This window comes from Aedes albopictus, chromosome 1, assembly GCF_035046485.1.
Source record: "Aedes albopictus strain Foshan chromosome 1, AalbF5, whole genome shotgun sequence".
Taxonomy (NCBI): Eukaryota; Metazoa; Arthropoda; class Insecta; order Diptera; family Culicidae; genus Aedes; species Aedes albopictus.
Window position 1 is genome coordinate 185,055,953 of NC_085136.1, and position 27,443 is coordinate 185,083,395.

Sequence of the window (27,443 nt, forward strand, 5' to 3'; positions counted from 1 at the left end):
TTCAGCAAGTCTATGTCCATATTGATGATACAACCTTTTATTAATGAGTAATAATGTTGCTCACAATTGTGAGGCAATATAACATTCAACTCGTTGAGGGCAAGTTATGAACCTACAGAAAATTTCTTATTAGGCTGTTACCTCTAAAACTACTAAACACATATTGAAACGTGAAATTGTATTGTAATAATTGATCCTAATCTTAACCCTATCACTGGAACGCGTTTGAAGCAAATTGATATTGCTAATGATTTGGTTGGGCATTAAAAGTTTTTTTGGTTTCGACAATAGTCACATACTATGCCCTACGACATTGACGATTCTATTGTCTATGGCTCACCTATTTCGTGCCACCCAGCAGGGACTTGGTCTGGTACCCAATTCAGTATATCCGCTCCACTTAATATACCGCACCTCTTTTGATTTGTGATATATTACGCGGAACATTACTCTCTTCATTCGGATAGCGGCTATGTAACCCATTGGATTAAAAGCCTCCATCAAACATGAAGCGATTAATCGGAGACTGAAGACTCTATACCAAATTTGGCTCAGAGACAGGTAATCAGTGAGGTCAGTTTTTCTCGTTTGTCAGAGACGATTGATACGTATTAAGACAAACTTTCCACTGCATCTGCCAGCAATAATCGGTGATCGATCAACATTCCGAGTACCCCAATTTACACAAGAATGCCAAGGATCACCGCTCATGCTTTACAATACAGTTGGAAAAACTAGAACAACACCTGGCCACAATGATGCATAAAGCACTAAAGCGGACCGGAAGTGTTGGTGAGCCAGCCCCCACCAAGGCCTTCATTGTTATTATTATTATTATTTCTTTATTATAGAGATTTTCAGCCCTAGGCTGGTTCATCTCTTCCAGCCTTCATTGTTGTTAGACAAATGTATGATAGTGCTGTTTTGCGGTGATTGGATGGCATGACAAAATTGTTGAATTTATCTCAATGTTTGATAGATATTTTTACATGGAACAACAAGAGTGGTGGGACAAAAAGTGAAGTGTAACGGCCCAAGTGTAACATGTAACAAGACGATAAGACTAACAAATACAAAACCGAAGGCTTTCGAAGACACTGCAATATCCAAGAGCTTTCAAGATTAAACTTGTTATATTAAAACTAAAAATAGCGTACAATTACCTGCTTACGTTTAGAATCGACGTGTTGAAGATTGTATGGTCATGCCTTGTTTTAAGTTATCTTCCGGGATACGGACGTGAAGCATACTGCAAATGGAAGAAACAATGTACTTATATTAATAATGTTAACACAGCTTATTTCGTAATCCTGCTAACCTCTTGGGTCCTGTGGCCCAAATAATACCATTCTGATCAATGACACATGCTTCAAGCGTTACCTGCCATTGACCGCCCATAGAAACTGATGACCCAGGATAAGGTTGTATGGTATTTTGGAGCGACAGTAGAAAGTTCCCACTAAGGAAATCCCGATGCGGTTTCACAACTTGCGTTAAAACAACGTTATCGGAGCTACCCTGTTGATGATATATTGAGAATTATATGTTATGATACAGTACTAACCGGGATTAGATCGGGAACTAACCTTTACGTCATTAATCCTGACAGTCATCAGTTGGGATGACAATGTTAATTGAATAGAATCTATTGAACGGAACAAGGACGGTTTCTTGCCATAATGCTGGATGACACCTAAGATCAAAAATCATTCATTCAATTATGATTATTAAGTTGTAACATATATCTAGCTTAAATTCTACCTTCCACTTTGACGACCAAATTACTGTTCGGCTGAACAAATATTGGCTCTCCGGAAATTCTTGGCTGTGGAGTCAAAGCCAGTTTCACTGAAGTGTTTTGCAAAACTTGGAAAAAGAATCTCGGCACACACAACGATGACTTTACAACGATTTCAACTTGCTTGAGCAGTACATCCATGTGTTTGTTCGTGATCGATTTAGTAGATCCAATTTCGTTCGGCAGTGTCTGCAACTGCTTGGATACTGTTTGACAAATGTGGAGCAAATATTTTGTTTCAGGATAGGTGACGCTTGGAGGATGCTTGTACGTTTCGGAAGGCGTTGTAAAGGAGATAGTCTCAATAGATGATTGTAGAATTGAGCATAAGTATTGTACACTGTAAAAAAATGCGTTTTTTCAATAATCGTTTTTTAAGTAATATTTACAGTGTACTTACGTATTAAGGTATTCCAGCGTACATGGATCTGCGTCGAATGAGCTTTTGTAAAGTTTGGCGTACGCTTCTTCACAGGATTTGAGAATCTTTATATCCTTGCGCAGATGATTCGTCACATGGCCGAACTTTTGTAGTGGATCTCTCAAATTTTGCGCCAATGTGCTGGAAATCGCTGACGGTGGAGTGATGCATAAAGTGTTCCTCGAAACAACGATGCTGTGTAGCATTTGGAGAAACTGACATCGAAGATTGACCACTTCCGACTGGAACGTCATAGGATGCTGAGGAGAAGACGTTGCCTGTATCGAAAATATGTGAACATTAATAACATCTCTATTTTTTTAGCTCAGAGTGAGTGCGTATAGCCACTCACCGACATCTTGATAATCATGAAATCATCCCTAACGAACAGTTTGGATTCAGGAGATCACACTCGACTAATCATCAGTTGGTTCGGATCACCCAAACCATCAAAAGAGGATTCAACGATCGGGAGTCAACAGGTATGGTTATGCTCGACATAGAGAAAGCATATGATACCGTTTGGCAAGATGCTGTAGTTTACAAAATGGTGAAAACCAACTTCCCAAATTATTTAACAAGGTTGGTGCTCTCTTTCCTGAAAAACAAGAGTTTTCAAGTGTCAGTGAGCGGAGAGCATTCTAGATCCCATTCAATACCAGTTGGAGTTCCACAGGGGTCGGTTCTGAGCCCAACACTGTATAACTTATTTACAGCGGACGTAATCAAGGTTGACGGCGTCAGTTATGCGTTCTTTGCGGATGATACAGGTTATTTTGTGACTCACCGGGAACCTCATGTGATAATTCAAAAGCTACAAGAAGCACAAGACAGCATCGAAAGGTTTCATCGAAAATGGAGAATAAAGATCAATGCAACGAAGACGCAGGCAGTTTACTTCACACGTAATCGCTCTCGGTTGCTTCCAGCCACTGAGATCAGAGTCAACGGGCATCGTGTACCTTGGTGTTCTGAGGCAAAATACCTAGGACTAACCTTTGATTCCAAACTCAAGTTTGATAAGCATATCAACCAGCCACTCGTCAAGTGCAAAAGGCTTATACACTCGCTTTACCCACTAGTAAAACGTCGATCGTCTCTACAACTTCACAACAAACTATTGCTGTACAAAGGTGTCTTCCGGGCTATTCTCAGCTATGGCTGCCGAGCATGGATGAACTGTGCGATGACTCATAGGAAGCGTTTGCAGATACAGCAAAATAAGTTGCTCAAAATTATTTTTAACCTTAACCCTTGGTATCCCACTGACGAGCTTCACGACATTGCAAATATGGAAACCTTGGACGAGTTTGTCAACCGCATTGGTGGAAAGTTTCTGCTTAGCTGCCAGCTGTCCGTCAACCCGCTGATCGAAGGCATATTAGCCATCTAAACAAATTACTGTGATATTTTAATTACTTCATTTACTTGTTTTTTTTTTATTTTTCCAAGATTATGCCTAAACTCTAAAAAGATGTATTTATGTTACTTATTAGTTGTTGTTAATTTCGTAGTTGTAAACCAATCTTGTGTATCTCTACTATGTGTTTAATGTATGAAATAATTGTATAATAAATTGTATTGTATAGCCACTCAACAATTGACAATCTGTAGGTAATGACTACCACATGTTTATAATCCTATTAAAATTAGTATTTCATCTGTTGTTTTTCATTCTACATTTAAATGGAAAGTTTTCTCTAAAATAACAATCCAAATATCGACTTGTGAAACATTCAGCTGTAGAGTGTTGACTGTATAATACGCTTTTCAATAACATATCCCAACAACATAAATAATTGAAATCTTAAGTAAATTAATTGTAAACATAGCTAAGCCCGATACAAATGCTACAACGGTGGCAACTTGTCTTAAATATAGATATTAATAAACTTCTTCATTGGCACAAGATTTTCTGAAAATTATTAATTGTTTTTTATTCTATTTTTGTAATTCGTTTTTCATTGCTAATATACCGTTTGTTTCAGAGGGATGCAGGTGAATTTGTCCTATGTGTAAATTACACAATTTACAAAAAATATAACTGTTGTGAACGTATCATCATTCAATACTATTTTCTATTTCAGATTTACAAGCAGCAATCAAAACGATGTAGTATCTCCTTTTTAGAAAGATTAAGATTACCACACGATTCAGTGGCAGGTAGACCACGGTGTTCGCGTCGATTTCTTCGAGCCGAGTTTCGTAATTTCGCCTGTTCTGTTTCCTCGAGTACAGTTTCGTAATTTCAAGGGTGTTGATGTGTGTTTCTTCCGTTTCTTATTTTCGCGAACCTCGTTTTACGCGAACAATTTTTGATTTAAAAAAATGAAATGGCTGGAAGCCATCCGGTAGTTAAAATATAATGATCGGGGCGTGAGTGTGGTATCCTGGATCAGCCGTTCGACGCCAGCTAGCAGTAGGTAGATGCGGTTTTGTTTTCTCGAATTGATTGTGCGGTGGACATTATTCCCTGACATGTCGCGTATGTGAGAACGAGAATTTTTCGCGAGTGCATCGTTCATAGCAAAACAAGAATCGGTCTGGTGATTGTAGCAAATTGTTTACCAAAACAAAGCCTCTAACAAATCTTCCCTTCCCGTATCCAAACTCCTAGTGATTACTCGTAGTAACGCAGAGAATTCCTCGGTTATTGGCCTAAGCGAGAATCACGTCATCACTTCCTTCCCTATCCTCAATTGACCTGCATTCGGACGCGGCCGGCGCTGGTATTTCTTTTTAAAAAGTATTGGGATGCCACCATTTACACAATGAGAAGAATGCTAGTCCCAAGCATTATCTGTTGGTTCTTTGTGTAAATGCAGCTGTCCTTGCAATAACAGAGGAGCAACCGCGGGCGGTCAATCATGCTCATGCTCATGCTCATTAATATTTTTCACACATGTCCACAATCACTAGCTAAAATAGTTTGCATTATGCACCATTAATAATGTTTAACGATTTTTTGAAAAGTGCGCAAAGTTAGTCACTAAGGACTGTATCGGAAATTAACTATAAACGTTCACCACTGCCTAAAAAATAATCTATTCGAAACAAACATAATTTTATTTTTGGAGATATTATATAAATCTTTAAAATAAAGAATAGCAGCTCTGATTTTCAAAAAAATAATCAATTAATTTGGACTTTTATCTCAAAGATTGCACGTATGTTTTTAAAGTTTTGGACACCCCCTTAAAAATTTGAAATAGCGAAAACTGTGGAACAATATTCAACTTTTTCTCTTGTTTTTGCGCAAACAGGGGAACTTACGTATTTTCGGCAGTTTTGTTCTCTTCGTCATGGGGGGTTTTTTGAAACCTGTTGATCTCAAAGTTGGCCTCAAATCCTTCCCAACCAAGCTGAGTTATATGCTTAAAGTTCAGGCAATTCGGCCCACAAAAACCCCCCATGACGAAGAAAACAAACCTGCCGATAATACCCTTTATGCAATTCAGTATCATAATTTAAATTTTATATAATTCATTTTGGTATAATAATGACCAGTTTTTTCGAACTGGTTCATTATGCAACTGAAATGAGTTGCATAATGAAAAATAGTTGTATAATGTTCATAATGCAACTCATTTGAGTTGCATTATGAATATTATGCAACTCAAATGGGTTGCATTATGAAAAAATCATTGCATAAAATTTTGTATGAAACTCGTTGCAAAACTCGATTTTTTCAGCACTCTTCGTATTTATCCAACTCGGCAAGCCTCGTTGGATAAATGTACGACTCGTGCTGAAAAAATCAACTTTTTGCAACTCATTACATAAATAACTATTGTCATTCTTTTCCAGAATGCTCATTGTTACGGTAGTATTGAGGTGCTTTTGGCCGAATTCTCTAGCAGATCGCAAACTCCGATGTTGTGGGTGCGAAGCAGCTGTAAGCTGTGAATTTATTTATATTAGATTTACCAATTTACATGTAACAGAATCCACTTACAATTTTCGGTCTGCCGCATCATACAATAGTTGTTTAACCTCAATATTGTTGTAACAAATGCATAATCTGTGATAGAATTCATTATTAGAATAGGTTCATTTAACTTTATGCAAACTTACTGTTTAAAATTGTTTTAGATACTAGGTGTAGAGTTCACTGTGTTGTTTTAACTTTTAATTAGTTTATAAATATAGACTTAAGTAGAAGATTAATTTCAATTGCAGAACACATTTCTGAATATAACACACACAACTTGTCCTGGATGAATCAATCTGTCTCAGTAATGTCTATCTGTCAGGCAGTTGCAACGATGAACGGTGCAGTGCTGCCAGCAACACTCATGATATAAGAAAGTTATTTATATCAAGAAAAATTTCCTCCGTGGTTAAGCGCAATTCTTGAAAATGGAAAAAAATGGCCAGGAACTCTTTTTTTATGCGACTTTAAAGAACAATACGCAAATAAAAAATACATAAAGTTAAGAATTCACATTTTTTTTTCAATTGGGCATGAATTTAAATTTATTGAAGAGGTAATTTTACCAGAGAACGGAATTTTATAACCTCTGAAGATACTAGAAAATGAGCGTCAAAGTGCGACCAAAAAGTAGGTGTTTTTTGAGAAAGACCATTTTCTACATGTTGGAGATTTTTCTATCCAAAATAAGAATTTAAAAAAACGGTATTGAGTGATATGTTATGTGTACAATGTACATAAGTGCTAGTTAAAATCATAGTTTTCCAGATTTTTCCCCGTACAATTTTGTTTCGCTACAAATTATTTAAACGTTAAAAAAAAATTAAAAATAAATGCATTTTGTACAGATTGTTATTTTGTGTGGTGTACTCATAGAACCATATTTTCAATAATACTAAACATTTTCCAAATTTCTTCAAGCTGTTCTAAACCTAACTATAGTGTGAAGATTTCATAGAAAAACCGGAATAAAAATACAAAGATAAATCATTTTGAACGTTTATAGTTAATTTCCGATACACTCCTTATGTGCGCAAAGTGTAATGTGTTGACGGTCCTCGATGTAGGTTTTTTTCACTTGCTCCTGCTCCCCTCAATTATCAAAAGAGATTAGGTATTATGTTTTCGAGCAATTGTCTGATGGTTATTGAGATTAAAATTACCGCTGATTACCTGAAATTCCCATCTCCCATGCATGATCCCAACCTCCGTCGCCTTTTTCATATTCTAATTTTCTGATTTTTTTTTTGTAAGATGGAATGTTCCATTTTCCATAGCATCCTCAAAACACACTTACCTTGAGAGTAGACAGCGCCATACAGTACAAATTGATAGCCCTATCAAGCCGGTCCAGCAAAGAAAGTTGCGGAGCATCGACCTGCACAGGTTCCGGGAAGGTTTGCACCAACTGTTCATACAGTAAACCGTGGTTCAAGACACATTCAGCTTTCGAAATTTGACTCATCGCAATCAAATAGAAGTGAAGCTTTTCATGTGATACATGTTTGGATAGCTTCAGATAAATGATCGCAGCGAGAAAATGTTGTCCGTATCTGAAATATATGGGATATACCTACTTGCATTTACCTAATCTATGAACATACCTAGATGCTGACCGGGCAATTCTGTACTGTGTCCAATAGTTGCATATTCTCAGCAGGTTGTGGAATGCCTTCATCAATCTATGAGGCATGAACGATCCAAGCACTGCCTGAAGACAGATCGATGCCAACAGTTCGACGATAGTAGTATCGTTGCGATCTAGCGTCGGTAGTTCGATGTATGATTCCAGCTTTTTTAAAATGGGTAGCAAAATAGCGTCAAAAGGATGCTTGGATTCGCGCACGTTCAGTAACTGATTTGCTTCATAGTTGGTGGTAAAACTGGAGCAAATTGCACCGAGAGCTTCACAGATAAGCTTGAGATGAGATGCCGAATGCGCTAAAGCGAAAAATACGTAAAAGTAAAAAAAAAAATCAATGTCTCTGCGTTGATCGTGATAACGATCATCACGATCTATCACTAGGTTGGTCCTTGGGTTGGTCATAAGGACAGACAACATTTGTTTTAGAATTCTGGTAATATTAAAACATCAGTATTTTTACTTCAAATAAATAGATTTTTACATGCTCACCTGTGTTCTCGACCAGCAATTCCGCTATGGTTTCTGCAAAGTTTTCACCAAACGCCTGATTTACTCTCGACAGTTGAATACCACATCTAAGATAGATACGGAAATCCTTCAATGGAGCCTTGTTGTGCAGAGCCGAGTGAATCAAGTATTCAAGATTCATATTGAGATGCTCTACAAAACAAGTTGGTGGTGGAATGTTCTCCGTGCAGCTAGAATCGTAAGCAACATGAGATTGTATTCAACAATAAACTGCCTATGATCGCATAACTGTCCCATATGAATAAGAAACCCAGAAAATATGGGACTGATATGCGATCATAAGCAGTAAAACATGTTTACAATCTTACCAATAAGATACCAATTTCGTCAGAATAGTTAACGCTTTCCCTCCAACGTTGTGTTCCAACAGCAAACAGCTCTTACACATCTCCAATATCTGGTTCCGCTCCTCGTTAAGCATGGTATGACAAGTCGTAGGACAGCCAGTTAGAGTTATTACTACATCCAAAGCCATATTGGTGTAGCTACATTGCATTGTCAATGTTAGCAATTTATTGATGGCACTTTTAGGCCATAGATAGGCTCCTTTCCCGGCGAGCTTGTTCAACGATTGCAAAACAGCTAACTGTACTTTTTTACGTGGATCTTTTAGATACACCAAAAGCAAATCCACTTGATCGGGGATGTCAACGGATGTAACGTACGATAGATGCGACAGAGATTGAATGATGGCAATGACAAACTGTTCGGAAGGATACTTCGGTAGCAAATTATGACACAGCGTTCGCACTAAGGCTGCCGTATTTGCGTCGTGATACATATGACGCAGAACCGGAATAAGCAATATTTTCATGCTAACAGGTGTCTGCAGAGATTCAATCATAGATGCCACTTTCGAGCACATACCAATGGCAAACGACCTTAAAAGAAACTCAATGGAAACCATTTCAGAAAATTTTGATCATGTATCTCGCACTTACTTCGATTGCGCGGCAAACTGCACGCTAGCATAAATGGCTGCTTCAACTTCTACGGTATCGTGACTATCCAGGGCATTGCGGATGGCATGATGAACCTGCTGCTTTTCGGGGATAACACAGGCCACCGCTCCCAGAGTCCTCAATGTGAGGGCCCGAGCCACCGGATCGTTGGAATGGATGACCATGAAAATTCGCTTCACAAACTCATCGACGTTTAGGATTTTCTCCAGATGCTTCTCGCTTTGCTGGCAAACTCGCAGCACCCACAAACGAGAGAGGTTGGAACTGGTAGCATGAGAAAAAATATTTATTATAATATTTTAAATTATTTTCATTTTCATTTTGCAGCATTTGGTGGGGCAATGAGAGCGCAAGTCAGTCCAAAGCCGATGATAAGGACGGGTAATGGCTGAACAGTATTTGCTGACCACATAAACGCCATAGAATAGGAAAAGGATATTTTCGTTTGGGATTAGGGTGTTGGTACAGACTTGACGATATCAATGCTATTCAGATGCAAAATAATTTGAAGGCTCAATATTGCGCATTGCGCAGTTATAAGTGCGACGATGAAGTGCGGAATCTCAAATAAAAGTGCGATTTTGCGTCAGATCGTTCCGGTGTCTTCACCGCACTTATTCATTAGCTCGTGATGAATAAGTGCGGTGAAGACACCGGAACGATTTGATGCAATATCGCACTTTTATTTGAGATTCCGCACTTTGTCGCAGTCCAGTTAGCAATGCAATAAACTATAGTGAATCGCATATCTTCCAAAACCAAAAAAAAATCCACAAAATGCCTAGCAAGTCACAGAAATCAAAAGCGCTCGATTGTTTATTTTATCAATTATAACAACCGGACACTCCTCCTCTCTCCGACTCGTCAGTCACCCCGAAAAAAAATGTCCCTTCAGATCCGGAAAATATATCATTCCCAATTAAGCCTTTAACCTTCCGTAACTCGCGCGGTTGACTACCTGCGTCAGCACCACGCTAATGCTGAGTACAAAAACCCGTTGCATTTCTGCTGTAGGCTTTTTAACGAAGTCAGCGACAATTTTGATTTTAATATTACAAAGACAACGTTTAAAAATAGGATAAGGAATTAGATTAATTATCAGTCTGTACAACTAGCTAGGTTGAAGATGGTGAATCAATAAATAAATAAATAAAAAGCGAGATTTTTTCAACGTGTTGTACAAAATACGACAGCGCGATCGTTCGAGGGTTAATCGAATTGCCCGCGTGGTCTTGTAGTACCCCTACTAGGTAAGAATCAGTCATTGCCATACATATTAAATGGTAGACATGACCACATGGATAGCATTTGCATATGTAAAAGCTTAACTGGAGTGACTTTCCTAATAGGCAATTCTTTCATCTCATGTTTGTCTTTAAAACCTTGTCAAGCAAGCATAGACAATTGAAGTTAATAAACAATACATTACAAGGCTCGAATTCCCATAGAATAAGATCATTCATTACCACTCCCTTTTCCCCCTATCCGCAACCAAGGATGGGAAAAAATCATTCATTTATTGCGTATCCCTCACTCACATCCACGCACAATCTGATGCGAGTGTGCTTCTCCCCTAGCCAAGCAAAATATTTCCACTTTCATTGCCCATTCTTTCGAATCGCCGAGCACCGGGCGACGCAAGCAACGACGGCCGAATGAATCGCTACCGAATCTGAGTGCCGAAGGCGAACGAACCAAGATTGAACGAATGTTTGCGTTCTGAGTCGGGTGCGAGAGCATTCATTTTTTTTTACTTAATCATTTATTTGAGGCTCACGCGCCAACAGGCATAACGGAGCCGAATTCTTTTTTTTTACAATTTTATGTTTTTGACTTATAAACTATGTTAGTTTTGGGGAACCGTAAAACTCGCGGTTTGGTCGATGTTAGGGGTAACAATAATATTTGAGGAAAGGATAGGGTGATGAGGGCGTTTCGTTGACACATGACAGCATGATGTGGCTTATTGCTGCTGGTCAAACGTAGAGTGGACAAACAACCTGTAACGATACAAACAGACGATTTTTGAAGGGACACGAGGTGGACAAGTGGAGCAACAAGACTGGGTATATCAAACAAAGTCACGAGGTGGACAAGTGGAACAACAAGACGGGGACATCAAACGAAGACTTCGGCTTGTTTCAAGAAGTCGTACTCAAGAAGTCGTACACAAGCTTCATGTACACAAGATCAAGTTTGCCCAACACATCTCTAATGTCTTCCTTTTCTGGTTTCCCTCGGGCCCTGAGGGATGCACATAGATCGGATCTGGCAATACCGTATTCGGGACATTCCCACACAACATGGTTGATGTCTTGATAGCCTGCACCACAGCTACAACGATTGCTATCTGTGAGCCCTATTCGATAGAAATGCGAGCCCAGAGAGTAGTGGTTGGACATAAGTCGACACATTATCTTGATAAAATCTCGACCCATGTCCAACCCCTTGAACCACGCCGTCTTCGATACCTGTGGGAGAATTGAATGTAACCACCTGCCCAATTCTCCTGCATCCCATTTTTGTTGCCAACTGACCAAGGCATGCTGACGAGCAATCGAAAAAAAATCATTGAAGGCGATATGACGGTCATAAATATCGCCTTCCATAGCGCCCACCTTGGCGAGCGAATCCGCTTTCTCGTTGCCCGGGATCGAGCAATGTGAAGGGACCCAAACCAAGGTGATGTTATATGCTTGATACGATAAAGCACTCAGAATTGATCGAATTTCGCTCAGGAAATACGGGGAGTGCTTCACCGGCCTCATTGAGCGAATAGCCTCAATTGAGCTGAGACTATCCGTAAAAATGAAATATTGATCAGAGGGAAGTGAGGCAATTCGCTCTAATGCGTAGTGTATAGCCGCCAATTCTGCGACATATACTGAGCAAGGACTTTGAAGTTTATGGGCGGCGCTATGAAGCTCATTAAATACACCAAATCCAGTGGAATCATTTGTTTTTGACCCGTCAGTGAAAAACCTTCTGTCGCTAAAACACACATCCCCACCATGTTCCGGTGAGTGTACGCATGAAGTTGATTCGTTGTTGGCACTTCTGATACAGATAATTAATGTGCTTTCCCCAGGTGCCTTTAGAGTCGAACCAGACCCCCAGATACATATGTGGAAAACCTTGAGTGAGTTCCCTACCCAAAAATTGAAGCTCTAGCTCTGCTGGGTCACGCTTCCTAGAAAAGACAACTAACTCAGTTTTCTCCGGAGAGAATTCGATACCCAGCTTTACAGCCCAAGCAGACAAATTGTCTAAGGTATCTTGCAGTGGTCCTTGCAGATCTTCCGCCTCTGGTCCGGTGATAGAAACCACGGCGTCGTCCGCAAGCTGTCGTAGCGAGCAATTTTCCACGAGACATTCGTCGATGTCTCTAACGTAAAAGTTGTAAAGAAGGGGGCTTAAGCATGAGCCCTGGGGGAGACCCATGTAACTAATTCGTGAAGTTGCCGAGGTTCCATGAGAGAAAAACATGTGCTTCTCAGACAACAAGTTGTACAAATAGTTGTTTAAAATCGGAGAAAGCCCACACTCGTGGAGTTTGTCTGAAAGGACATCAACGCAAACTGCATCAAAAGCCCCCTTAATATCCAAAAATACTGAGCCCATTTGCTCTTTTTGAGCGTAGGCCAGTTGAATTTCTGTAGAAAGCAGCGCCAGACAATCGCTCGTTCCCTTGCCTCTGCGGAAACCGAATTGAGTATCTGACAGAAGGCCGTTCGATTCAACCCATGTGTCGAGCCGATGGAGAATCATCTTCTCTAGCAGCTTCCGTAAGCACGACAACATCGCAATAGGACGGTACGAGTTGTGATCCGACGCGGGCTTTCCGGGCTTATGGATGGCAATAACCCTCACTCGTCTCCAGTCATCCGGAACAGTGTTGCTTTCCAAGAATAGATTGAACAAATTCAACAAGCGCCTCTTTGCGACGTCTGGGAGGCTTTTAAGCAAGTTGAACTTTATTCTATCCATTTCTGGGGCAGAGTTGTTACATGATAGAAGCGCGAGTGAGAATTCTAGCATCGAAAAGGGTGAATCCATCGCATTCCTTTCGGGTGGATTACAACGAATATTCGCTTGTACTTGTACCGAATCCGGACAGACTTTCTTTGCGAAATCGAAAATCCATCGAGGCGAGCTTTCTCGATCCTCATTTATCGATACCGCGTTGCGCATTCTCCTTCCTACCGTCCAGAGAGTCCGCATTGACGTCTCCCGCGATAAACCGTTGACGAAGTTCCTCCAATAACCACGTTTCTTCGCTTTCACGAGGCTCGTGAATTTGTTGTGAAGAGAGGAATACCGCTCGAAGTTCTCCCGTGTACCACGCTTCCGGTAGATCTTAAACGCGGCGGATCTTTCGCGATAGACTCCGGTACATTCTTCATCCCACCACAGTGTGGGGGGTCTTCGCCGTATCGAAGTTCCCGGAATCGGCCTACGCTGCGCTTGAAGAGCACTTTCGACGATTAACGCGGACAAGAATTGGTATTCTTCCTGCGGTGGAAGAACGTCAACCAACTGCTCGCCCTCTGAGACCAATTCAGCATATTTATCCCAGTCGATATGCTTCGTGAGGTCATACGCGACGTCGATCTGGCGAGCCTGACACGAATCATTGGTAACTGAAATTTTGATTGGCAGATGATCACTACCATGGGGATCCTGAATTACATTCCACGTGCAATCCAATGATAGTGAATTCGAACATATTGAGAGGTCTAACATACTTGGAGGATCTGGAGGTTTAATTCGCGTTGCTTCCCCGGAGTTCAAAATTGTCATATTGAAATAGTCGCAGAGGTCATATATCAGGGTTGCGCGATTGTCGTCCTTCGGAGACCCTCAGGCTGTTCCGTGTGCATTCAAATCTCCTAGAATCAACCAAGGCGCAGGCATATCACAGCATATTTCCGCAAGATCTCTTCGAGATACTCTAGCACTGGGCGGTATGTAAACACTGGCTATACTGAAACTTTTACCTTGTATAGTAACATGACATGCAACTATTTCAGTGTCGTTCATCGAGAGAGAGAGCATTCATGTTGGAACGTTCATTCACACCGAGAAAATTTTCTACTCAATGACTGAGTTGGCCTTACTCAGAAATCCAAAAATCCTTTGTTTTCTTTCTCAGTTTCGGCTAAAAGTGGGACAACCCATTGGCAATGGGTTGTCCCACTTTTAACGAAAACTGAGTAAGAAAACAAAAGATTTTTGGATTTCTGAGTAAGGCCAACTCAGCCACTGAGTAGAAATTTTTCTCTGTGTAGCGTTCAGTGAATAGAGGTAATAAACTATAGAGGAAGAATGTCGCTGGCGTCGCTGCCGGAACATCTTTTGCTGGCGGGGATAGGCAGGGATATAAATGTCAAAGCGAAAAAGTATGCAGTTTGACAGGTAGATACCCGGGATGTTTGCGAAAGAGAACAAAGGGAACAGCAGCGACATTCGTCCTCTATAGTTTTTTAACTCTATTGTTCAGTGGTAGCATTCAGTACTGGGAATTGAATCAGGGAGTGTGTTTTGATTCAATCAGCTGAATGCCACTCGGTAGTTGAGAGAGCGAACGTTCTTTCCGTTGTACACCGATGCAAGCTGATTCGTTTCGCACTCTATTTGTTTCTCTCCTGATTCGCTTCGGTGGCGTCGGATGCGAGCCGTTCGTGTTGCCTTCGTTCTTAGTGCGCCGTGCTCTCACTCAGTATTGGGTTGTTGGCGTTCTTTTTGCTATTTTGCATCGTCGGCATTCGGGTGAGCGAATGCGTTTTCCCATGCTTGTCCGCAACCCGGGGACACGCCCTGTTGGATTTCGAAAGCCTCGGAGAATATTACAAACCTTCAATGGCATTCCCACACACTAACCTACATTGCCCATTCAGGGATCTGAATGGGCCGGGAGTGGGACATTTGGCATAAAGTCATTTGACATAAGGTCGTTTGGTATAAGGTCACTTGGCATAAAGACACTTGGCATAACGGTCACTTGGCATAATGGGCATTTGGCATAATCGAAATGCATCCTTTTTTATTATACCAAGTGTCCATTATGCCATATGACCGTTAGGCCAAATGTATTTATGCCAAGTGACCTTATGCCAAACGAACCCATGCCAAATGACACAGACCCGACTGGGCCTATTACCCTCCCTCAGTTTGTAATATTCCACCAACTTGGAATTATATTTTCCCGACACATAAATGGCTTCGACAAATGTACGATATATTGTGGATTTAGCACTAAATAGGGTAACGGTTGAATTTTGGACCCCTAGAGGACATTAGTTTGAATTTAAGTCAAAATCAAACAGACTCAGAGGGTATTTACACATAATGATGATGTTAGTATATTCGTAAAAGCCTCCACTGTGCATTAAAAATACCCAAAAGGTCATTTCTGGCTGAAAAGTTGATGAAAATAACTGGTTTTTTGAACATCAGTTTTCACTGTTTTGGACACCCCAATATATTTTGGACCCTCTTCAGTATATATTTTGGACACCCGGTGTTTAAACTCGTTAGAAACTATTTTGGAAGATTATGCCGCTTGAATATGCTGGATCACATCCTAATTACTTGATTGACAAAGGCTGATTAGACGAACTTTGCGAATTTAATGCGCTAGAATGATAAACGTTTTGTTTACATCTGCAAGTTTCCTCAGCACCGCAATCTCTTTTAGTAAACATGATGCGACACTTGCACGGATGACGAGATTGGCAAAATTTAATTTCAAGGCAAATAAGGATATTTCCAGTGAGGAAATGATTGCAGCCCGTGCAGAGCAATCTTACTTAGCGAATGATTCTAAAATTTTCCGTCATCTCATCATTAAACCCGTGTAAGTTGTGATAATACGACCCAGGGGGTCCAAAATATATGGGGGTCCAAATTATATTGGTTACCCTAGGTGTCGGAAGAAACTTCACTGACTTCCGCCGCCTTTCCTATGCGTTAAACATAACGTCGGAAGTAGTGCGCTGTATAGTAAAACTGAAACTCTATACAGCGCACTACCTCCGATGTTCAACGCATAGGAATGACAGTGGAAGTCAATGAAGATACTTCCGACACCAATTTAGTGCTAAATCTACAATACTAAGCAGCAGCATGATTAGTATAACTATATCAGATGACTTGAAGATCTGATTTTTACAGAACTGTTTGCCATTGCTTAGCCATACATAGCTATTCCAATCATTACGGCAAAGCACATCGGTCACATGCCCAAATTCAAAGCTTCCTGCAAGATATAACCCAAGCCCAGGGAATTATAATATAACAATTATTGCAATTATTCATTTTAGGTTTGGGCCCCATTGACCCGCGATCCTCTGCACTTAAAAAGTTATCCAATTTAATGGGTTATATAAGTTGAGGTGTGTGAAAATAAGGAAAAGTTTGAACTTTTTGTAAAAGTATGCAACCATATTTTTTTCATATTCTCGTTTTACGTAATACATAGTATAATATTTAATATGTAAAATCAGCTTGAGAACATAAAAAATAGTACTAATTACCAAAGTTTGCCAAACGCGTTTCCTTTAAAGGGATTTGCCGTAACTATGATTACAGTCCAACGGCTCAACTGAAAGCACAAACCCAAAAGAAAACCATTACTAGAGGACCTTGTGATGTCCTTGAATGATCAGAATATTGAAAAAAAAACGATTTAATCCACCTATGGTGATCAGAACCTTTCTTACACTTATTAAAATTATTGTTGTATTATTTGTATTTAACATATTTATTTTGTGTGATTGACCAAAAGTTCTAGAAAATATTGTAAATTTGGCATCTAGTGGATTGGTTTCCAAAATAGCATCATGGATCACGGACTAAACTAAGTTCTGTATGTTATGGAATTTTACTGACCAATATTTCAATACTCTACACTCAGTAGCAAAAAAAATCCGAGCCGATTTTTTCTCCTAAAATCCGTCATGTTTTGATTGGCTCTGACGGCAGCAAAAATGCACTCAATCCAATGGGAAATCCCATTTGTATCTGTCATCGTGTGCGTGAAGAAGTATAAACAAACGTGTTTTGTCTCGTTTTTTCTCATGTTTGCCATACGACTCCCGCCAGGCGGCAGCACTGCGGCGCTGTCAAGGCCTATTGAGATTTGGCTGGCCGGTTTCCGTGGTCACGACACGTAGCTTTATTAAACTGGGTTTAGAGGTTAAGCCGAGGTGAAGAAATTGAAAAAAAGTTGTTTCCGAAGGGAAACCCAACTTTTTCTGTAGCAGTCGACTTGTTTTCGACAACGCTCAAACTAAAATTTATTTAATCTTTATCATAATTATTCATTTGTTTAAGTAATTAACTACTTACAATAAGTGATTCCTTTTCTCCCAATCAATCTCTTCTCGCTTATGTACAGGTGACAAACTATGGTTCAACTACCCTATTTCGCTCAGATGACTGGCCGTTCGTATTTTCTGTTGAACATTGCATTCGATTAATAATTTTATGCTATTCTATTTCAAATACTACTTACGATCTGAACCGCTAGCGCAACAAATAAACTGCGTAACTTCTCCTTTTTGTTATTCGAGAATACGTTGTAGCTGCAGATAATACACAATAATATTTACATTCATTATTCACCCATTCTGTTCACTTTTCTTTCTAGGTTCTACTTACGGTTTTGATCAACAGTGACTGGCCTACGGATTGTCCTAATGAGCAAATAGTTTAACGTTATTTTCACCTAACTTATTCCAATTTACTGCACGAATAAATTTGTATTTGCAATGGTGGAGTTAAGCTCTTTTCTGATTTCAATTCTTTTCTAATGCTATTCCTACCACTAGCTTGTTTATTTAGGTTGCGCATCTTTTATCCGTACCTACCACTACAGTTGCAAGTGAGCTGTCATGCTCAATTATGCTACAGCTAGACGGGTTCATATTTTAGACCGGCCCAGAATAATTGTGTAATTGCGGCGTCGCAACACCCCAGCCTGTAACATCAGGAATTTCCGGATTTACCTTACCTCTACGCCGCATGGTTCATCACGCCTTGTCTCTGCACCTTGCCGAACTCGTCCATTGGAGCCCTTGATCACCGCCTCGATGACGCTTCTTCTCCAGGACCTCCGGTTCTTGCCTTCGACCACGAATACCCAATTGTCCTGTTGAAGCGGTTGCTGATCGTCGAAACATTTCAATAACTTGCGCACCTCAACGAGCGCGCGCATCGCCCAATGCTTATCCTTTCGCCGATCGATCTTGATTTTTTCCGGACTCGCTCCACTTGTGACGACCCTTCTCGTCGACCGCTTTTTCTCGTACTGGTGCGGTAGCAACTCGCTGCGGTGCCTCGTCGAGAACGCAAACTGGTTGTCACTTGAATCCCAAATCGCTCCTAGGACTCTTTCCTTCGCCTTTCGCAGGATGCCACGATTTAAATGTGCCTTTGTCGCCGGCTTCACCTTTCCTAGGTTCCGTAAAACATCCGGCAAATTGGCCATCCTGTCTCGAATTTCGAACCCGCCTATCCTTTCGCGTTCCGGTGCAGCGAACGAGAGTCGCCATATTAGCGGTGTTTCTTCCGGGTTAGATCGGAAGAAGAAACGCTGTAGCTTCTTATCATTGGGCCGCTGCTCCAGCTGCTTTATTCCACGAACCCCAATCGGATGACTTTTCGAAAGTCGTGGACCGTCCATTTTTGATAGCAATCCGGTTTCGCAGCGATCACCGACATGTTCGGTGATTCGCCCTCGTATTTTCCGATTGCGTTTTTTCTCCGCTCTTCCATGCGTAATTGGAATCTCCACCGCTGGTTCTAGCAACGTGCACTGGGTTTTGAGCGGCTCGGGAATATCCTCGTTGGTTATCTGCTGGTGGTAGCCGAGATAGTTACCGGTCACCGCCGAAGTTGTCTGCCGCGGCCCATACACCGTCCATCCCAGTTTGGTTTGAACTGCAATCGGTTCAACGGGCGTACCCACCTTTGCCTCTATCGGTGCAAACGCGTGGATATTGTTTACTCCAATCAGCAACTGCGGTTGTCCGTCATACGATTCGATGGGCAGCCCTCGCATGTGCTCGTACTGTGCTCCAAGCTCCTCCGAATCTAACTTTTGATGTGGCAGCATCAACTTGTCCACCGTATGCACTGTGTGTAACAGCATCTTGCTGCCGGCTGCAGCGCCTGTTCCCGACGCCCAAAGACTCATTCTTCGGGAATCCTCCTCTCTCGACGTGTTTCCCGTCCACCGGATGGTCAATCGCTCTTGTATTCCGACCGCGCCCAGACGGTCGGCGAGCTTTTTTTCCACCAATGTAACGGAAGCGCCTTCGTCCAGGAATGCCAGAACTGAAACCGTTTTTCCGCCATAGTGCAGCTGCACTGGAACGATCCGGAACAAGACCGTGCAGTTTATCCGGATGGGTGCACACAGCTCGATCGTATTTCCGACCGGATGCATCAATGGATTGTGGAAGTCTCTGCAGTCGCCGATGTTACAACGGATTTTAAACTTACACCGCCCGCCGTGCTCGTTGAGGCAGACTTGGCACAACTTCTCGCGCTTCACCAGATTCAAGCGTTCATCGTATCGCAACGTCTTGAAAATCGCACAGTGCCGCAGACGATGGTCCGTGGATTGGCACATCTTGCACGGTTTCAGCTTCCTCTCTTCGCTTGAGTTGTCAGCCGAACCGCTGGCTTCGCAATGACAATACAGTCCAGCCTTATTAGACCTCTTCTTTCCGGTTTGGGGAAATGCTCCGGACGGGGGCGGATTGAACTCCACGTCAACGTTGGCTTCGCAGGCGTCCGCCACTATGTCCATCAGGAAATCCGTCAGCGTCCGCAACGTTGTTTCCCCTCGACCTCGCCGATAATGGATCCACTCGCGCTTTTCCCGATCCGGCAGCTTGGCGACCAGCGACTTTATCAGCAGCGGGTTTACGAGGTGTTGCCGTAGGTCCGCTGCCTCCAGATGGCCGCAGAGTTGCTCCACCGTGTTTCCGAATGGAACAAAACTCCGCAGATTGTCCGGTTTTGGGGGTTCCAGCCGGTTTACCTTGTCCAGTAGGCTTTGGAGCAGTTGTTCTGGACGACCGAAGTGCCGGCGCAGCTTTTCGATTACCTGCGGTATGGTTTCGGGGAGTAGTAACTGCCCAGACACCAGTTCGAGGGCATCGCCTTCCAGCGCTTCCTGAAGTCGCATCAAGTTCTCGTGGTCCATGTAGCCGCAGACATCATTGGACGCTTTGTAGGCCGCGTAGAACAATGGCCACTGCGCTGGTTTACCGGAGAATTTTGGTAGTTGGTATGTCAACCCCTTCCTCGCGGCCAGCTGGGCCTTTGACGGTACTGTCTGCCGTTGCCCTAGCCCGTCTTGGCTGGTAATTGCCACTTTCTTGGACGCCTTCAGTTTCGCCTTGCGCTGCATCGACGAGTCCAAACTCTGGCTCTGCAGATCCGAATCGCCGGAATCGTCCTCCTCCTCATCCTCTTCGGAGCTTTTGTAGCTTTGCGTTAGCTTCCTCACGTTCGCCTTACTCAGCTTCAACACTTTTTCGTCGATTTTGCCGGAAAAGCCCGCTTTCGAAGCACCCGCGACTACTTTTGACACCGGTTTGGATTTTTGGGCCGACAGTTCCGCCAACTCCTTATCCATGGCCGCCATCTGCAGTTCGAAAGAATCCTGGTTCGATTTCATCTGACGAATTTGTTCCTTCTTCTTCTGGAGCATTTCCGCTTGCCAAGCTCTTTGCTCCTCTTCTTCCTCAGCGCGCATCTGCAGCTCCAGCTCCATCTTTCGCTGCTCGAACGCACGCTGCATCTCCCTTTTCTTTTTCTGCAGCTGCAGTTCCTCCTCCATCTCCTCGTACTGGCGCTTCTGCTTCTCCTCTAGTGCTCGCACCCTCGCTTCCACGCTAGACGAAGCTAAGCGAGAGCTGACGCTGGATTTGTCAGACTCGTTGCCATTTTTCCGGGTACGAGCCTGCTTCTTGGCGTCCTTCTGCTTCTGGTGGTACTCCTGGGCCTTCTCCTGGCAGGCCTTGCTTTGGCAGTACCATTTCTTCGGCAGTTTGCCCTCTTCGATGCCCACGCAACGGATGTGGAACCATTCCGAGCACCCATCACAGCCGACCATCACTTCGTCGCGCGTAGACGGGCCACAAATGGCGCACGGAGTCGCCGTCAGGTCCGTGATGGTTTGGTCGTGGGTGGATTCTGCATCGGAAGCCATCTTGCTGCAGGTTTTCACTCTTCACTCGACACTTTCCAACTTCGCGGAAGTCATTCGCGGATGGCACTTATTTTTGAGATTGTTTCCGAAGGGAAACCCAACTTTTTCTGTAGCAGTCGACTTGTTTTCGACAACGCTCAAACTAAAATTTATTTAATCTTTATCATAATTATTCATTTGTTTAAGTAATTAACTACTTACAATAAGTGATTCCTTTTCTCCCAATCAATCTCTTTTCGCTTATGTACAGGTGACAAACTATGGTACAACTACCCTATTTCGCTCAGATGACTGGCCGTTCGTATTTTCTGTTGAACATTGCATTCGATTAATAATTTTATGCTATTCTATTTCAAATACTACTTACGATCTGAACCGCTAGCGCAACAAATAAACTGCGTAACTTCTCCTTTTTGTTATTCGAGAATACGTTGTAGCTGCAGATAATACACAATAATATTTACATTCATTATTCACCCATTCTGTTCACTTTTCTTTCTAGGTTCTACTTACGGTTTTGATCAACAGTGACTGGCCTACGGATTGTCCTAATGAGCAAATAGTTTAACGTTATTTTCACCTAACTTATTCCAATTTACTGCACGAATAAATTTGTATTTGCAATGGTGGAGTTAAGCTCTTTTCTGATTTCAATTCTTTTCTAATGCTATTCCTACCACTAGCTTGTTTATTTAGGTTGCGCATCTTTTATCCGTACCTACCACTACAGTTGCAAGTGAGCTGTCATGCTCAATTATGCTACAGCTAGACGGATTCATATTTTAGACCGGCCCAGAATAATTCTAGATTGAGTTTAAATAAGGGCGAAAGTAACATGAAAGAGTTCTCTTCATCGACTCTCTCTTCTGCAAATTAAAGTGACAAGATGCAAATTCAATCGAACTTTTTCACACTTAGACGCTAGATTGCATCGCAACCTAGCGATTTATGACCAAAAAGTTCAACAATACTTGCATCTTGTCACTTTAATTTGAAGAAGAGAGAGTCGATGAAGAGAACTCTCTCATGTTACTTTCGCCCTTATTTAAACTCAATCTAGAATTGTGTAATTGCGGCGTCGCAACAAAAGTTAAGCCCAAACTTGAGCCCAAACTATTGCTAAGCCTGGTTTAAAATTTAAGCCCGGGTGAAGAAATCGGCCCTTAAGGCCGATTTCTTCACTTCGGCTTAACCGGTAAGCCAGGCTTACCCATACAGTTAAACCTGGCTTAACGCTTAAGCCAGGGTGAAGAAATCGCCCCTTAGAACTTTATTTTGATACCTAAAATCAATAATTGATTTGAAATTCCCTGGGCAAAGGCACAACAACCTTGTGATCAGCTTGATTGCTGTCAGGTCTCGGGGCTTAAATGTATCTTTACTCTACAGAGAAAGATACACACTCGTGGTGCCAACAAGAACCGATACTTTTCGTGATCAAACGAAGAAGGGTCATGGTCCTTTTTTGTTGTTTTTGATATATTTGATTTCTATTTTCAGGAAGGAAGTTGATATACAATTTGTGCTTCTCTTTTTCGAAATTATTATTAGCCAAGCTTCCAATACTGAAGACTCATGAACAAGAATCACAAGAAGAGCTGTCACTGAAAATCAACCACCATATTGTGTTAGTTTTGTGTGAAAATATGTGAAGGTAACCGTTGACCATTTAATTAACAACACATTAGTCCTGTTCAACGACACAGGTTGAACTTGCTCGAAGTTGCTACATGTTGCTCTTACCCATTTGTCATCAAACAGGTAAGAGCGGGATGCAGTAACTTCGAGCAAGTTCAACCTACGTCGTTGAACAGGACTATTTTTTCACAGCTTGAATACGCAAAATCAAGCTCCCACCTTTCCTCATCCTTAAGGCCACGCAAAACTCAAAAGACGCATGGCTAAAGAGGTTGCAATGCCTACCCCCAAATTCTACGGTGTATTATGGACGATGTGAGTTTTTGGACTTGCATTGAAGACTTGGCCCCATGACCCCCTTGTGCATCAATAAAATAAAATAAAATCAATAATTGATTTGAAATTATTTCAAGGAGATTTTTTTAGATCACCTTTTGACAGCTGGGCAACTGCTTGACAGCTGCACCTGCGCCCACCCCATTAAACATAATTCTGATTAAGTCGGTCGATAAATCGGTCAATTGTTGCAACGACGCTTATGGGAGCTTTACACAGGGATTGACCTACGAATCGCCCGATTAAAATTAACAACCTATGCAATCGGCTGATTAGTATGTTGTTGTAGGTCAATTTAGTTTGTCTATATCTTATCAACCGACTAATCCGTTAACTTGATCGGTTTTCATCGGAACACCCTAGTTAATATGGTGATTAATCGATTCATCCCTGTGTTAAGCTTCCATAAGCGTCGGTGCAACAATCAGCCGATTTATGAACAGACTTCATCGGGACAATATTCAATGGGGCAGCACAAAATGCGACGAGGGGTGATTCAACAAATCGCTCCCATACAAACTTTAAATTAATTTTTAAACAGGTTCCCGAGCACCAAAATTGATGAAAGTTTGGATTTCGGCTCCTCAGTTTGACATGCAGATTCAGAATATGCAATTATGTATCTCAACAGCGCTAAAGAGGCGTAACATTAAGGGCCGATTTCTTCACCTCGGCTTAACCGGTAAGCCAGGCTTACCCATACAGTTAAACCTGGCTTAACGCTTAAGCCAGGGTGAAGAAATCGCCCCTAATTGAATAAGATGATGTTTTTCTTACCCGATCCGGAAAAATTCCGCCAGCTTCAAAAATGAAGAATTGATCAGAATCGGAAACGGGTATTTCTCGAACAGCTTCGGGAATCGGATGATCGCTTCGCATTGCTCACCGGTTTTGGTTGACCGCAGACCTGTATTGGGAAGAGTTGAAAATTTTTGCTTACTAGTGTTCTCTCCGTCCTTCCCAGCCTCCCCCTTACCTTTGTCGAGCTCAATCAACACTGAGTTTGCATCCTGATCGGTTTCATTTAGAAAGTTCTCGTTGAAAATGTTTGTCCGCATTCCCATCATGTTGAATCGATCACTTGGCTTGTATTCCGCACAAAAGTCCACAAATTGGAAGTAAAATTTCCTCAATTATTCACTGAAAACGGAAGAAGTTTTCAGCTTCACGTCGTTCGTCTCGTTCGTCCACTGATGTTGTGTTTTCGAGGCAGGGAATGTTGACAGCACGATGTACACTAATCATGTTTTAGGAAACAACTTTTAATATCGCCCAGCTCTGGTGCTATAAATAAATTTCTGACATTTTGATTCTCTAATCTAAGCAAAAACAAGTCCTTCAGTCGTGTTGGTTCCAGCACGCAGTTGTCCGGGTGGTACACCGGGTTCAAGTTCCAAGGAATTTCCTTAGCAAGAAGCGTTTCTCCTTTTTTGCTCAACGTCATCATCTATTGCGGGACCTTGCAGCAGTGTGAAACGATTGAGAGGCCTTAAGGAATCAGGTAAGGCAAGTAGTGTTATATATTTTTGGGTTTATTGCATCAGACACATAGGGTCTAAGACCATTTGGGCAGGAGCACCTATTTTGGGCACTTGCTGCTATAACACAGTCAATTTTGAACCGATCGACTTGATTTTTGAAACACGATTAGCAAGACGCAATATCTAGCTATGTTCAATAATTCAAGTCAATCGGTTTAAATTGACTGAGTTACAGCAGCAAGTGCCCAAAATAGGTGCTCCTGCCCAAATGGTCTTAGACCCTACCACAGTAGTGAAATTTTGACATTGCTTTTTTGTTATTTGTAATTCATTAACAAAACGATACCCTGATGGCTGTGAAACCTTATTTCAGGTCAAGGAAAGGCACATACAGAATTGATAAAAAAAAACATACTTAGGCAGCTACAGTCAACTTTCGGTCGTTGGGCTAAATAGAAATACACTAGAACTCCAATGGCGCTGAAGTCACATTTCTTATTTAATTATTTTAATAACTTAAATTGCAATAATTTACTATTTTTAAGTGTCCATCTAGTAGATGACCTTTTGTTATTGTAAACAAAATTAACTTGACACTTTTAGTACCGCTACTGACGCTGTAAGGGCGTGGCAAACTAGATGTTAGTCACACGAAAAGTCGCGACATTGGACTTCTGTGGCTAGTTATTCTACTTTGGGCTACGTTTAGGTGGGCTACGTTTTAACTGGGCGCCCGTTAGGTGGGCTATGGCCCAGTTAAAACGAAGTCAAACGTCACTTTTTGACGTGAAGCATGATTTGTCAAGGTTGGTAGCCCTGAATCTCTATTGTTAGAGATTATTTGCCAGCTCAAAACTCAGCCCACCTAGTGAAAGTCTTTCACTAACTGGGCTACGAGCTTAGTGCAACGAACGAAAGTTGACAGTATTAACTGACTTCAATAACGAAATTACTAACGTTGCAATAATGCTTGCAATACTCAGTACAGTCAACTTTCGGTCGTTGGGCTACTTTTTAACTGGCCGCCCGTTAGGTGGGCTATAGCCCAGTTAAAACGAAGTCAAACGTCACTTTTTGACGTGAAGCATGATTTGTCAAGGTTGGTAGCCCTGAATCTCTATTGTTAGAGATTATTTGCCAGCTCAAAACTCAGCCCACCTAGTGAAAGTCTTTCACTAACTGGGCTACGAGCTTAGTGCAACGAACGAAAGTTGACTGTATAGGGCTCTGCACGAAATTCTTTCCTTCTCTTTCGCTCTTATTAAGATTTTGTAAACAACAAGGCCAGGAAATGTCAAAATCCCATACAAAATCAAAACAGTGCAGTGCCCTATTGTTATATATATTGTGGATTTACCGGCTACTTGTATTCTACCGATTACTTGAGTAGCCGTTACAAAAGTAGAGTCAGTCTAGTTAGAGTCTGGCGGACTGTCACTTTCGATCGGAGCCAATCGAGCATGACGTCACTGTCGTGACCAGAGCTACCAACTCTGTCACCCCAGTACGGAGGGTTAGCCTAACATTAGCCTAATGTGAGACTAACTGGCCAGCATGTTAGGCTAACTTTTTGTCTCACTTTTGCCTAATGTTAGTCTAAAATTAGACAGATATGACACACTTTTGTTAGACATGTTGCAAATTCGAAACATGTTTGTTAGTCTAACATTAGACTAACGTTAGACATGTTTTAGTATGGGCTGTTAGACGAATGTTAGGCATAGATTTTATGCTGCTTGTTTTCATTCCAGCTGTCATCCGAGCAAGAAGTGTGATTGTAGTAGTGAACTTTTATCGGCGTTCACTACTACAACCACACTTCTGCCTCGAATGAAAGCTGGACGAAACATGTTTAATAAAAAAAAAAATCGGAGCCTTTTTTAATTTTAATTTTAATTTTAATTTTAACTTTAATTTTAATTTTAATTTTAATTTTAATTTTAATTTTAATTTTAATTTTAATTTTAATTTTAATTTTAATTTTAATTTTAATTTTAATTTTAATTTTAATTTTAATTTTAATTTTAATTTTAATTTTAATTTTAATTTTAATTTTAATTTTAATTTTAATTTTAATTTTAATTTTAATTTTAATTTTAATTTCAATTTCAATTTTAATTTTAATTTTAATTTTAATTTTAATTTTAATTTTAATTTTAATTTTAATTTTAATTTTAATTTTAATTTTAATTTTAATTTTAATTTTAATTTTAATTTTAATTTTAATTTTAATTTGATTTTAATTTTAATTTTAATTTTAATTTTAATTTTAATTTTAATTTTAATTTTAATTTTAATTTTAATTTTAATTTTAATTTTAATTTTAATTTTAATTTTAATTTTAATTTTAATTTTAATTTTAATTTTAATTTTAATTTTAATTTTAATTTTAATTTTAATTTTAATTTTAATTTTAATTTTAATTTTAATTTTAATTTTAATTTTAATTTTAATTTTAATTTTAATTTTAATTTTAA

The 27,443-nt window shown here is 40.8% G+C and overlaps 2 protein-coding genes across 2 annotated transcripts; both read right to left on the reverse strand.

Annotated features, from left to right (window-relative positions):
* Positions 1–1,114: 1,114 nt before the first annotated feature.
* On the reverse strand, positions 1,115–24,687 carry LOC109405634 (integrator complex subunit 7). Its single transcript, XM_019678705.3, has 12 exons — positions 24,462–24,687; positions 24,263–24,392; positions 9,265–9,549; positions 8,632–9,204; positions 8,285–8,493; positions 7,755–8,091; positions 7,448–7,703; positions 2,199–2,497; positions 1,762–2,138; positions 1,587–1,693; positions 1,319–1,518; positions 1,115–1,249 (listed from the first exon to the last, which is right to left on the reverse strand). Exons 1-12 carry the CDS (start codon positions 24,550–24,552, stop codon positions 1,174–1,176), a joined length of 2,940 nt encoding a protein of 979 aa, XP_019534250.2. The 5' UTR covers positions 24,553–24,687; the 3' UTR covers positions 1,115–1,173.
* LOC134285360 (uncharacterized) lies at positions 18,288–23,201 on the reverse strand. Its single transcript, XM_062845943.1, has 3 exons — positions 22,025–23,201; positions 21,879–21,948; positions 18,288–21,819 (listed from the first exon to the last, which is right to left on the reverse strand). Exon 3 carries the CDS (start codon positions 21,509–21,511, stop codon positions 18,290–18,292), a length of 3,222 nt encoding a protein of 1,073 aa, XP_062701927.1. The 5' UTR covers positions 21,512–21,819; positions 21,879–21,948; positions 22,025–23,201; the 3' UTR covers positions 18,288–18,289.
* Positions 24,688–27,443: the final 2,756 nt, after the last annotated feature.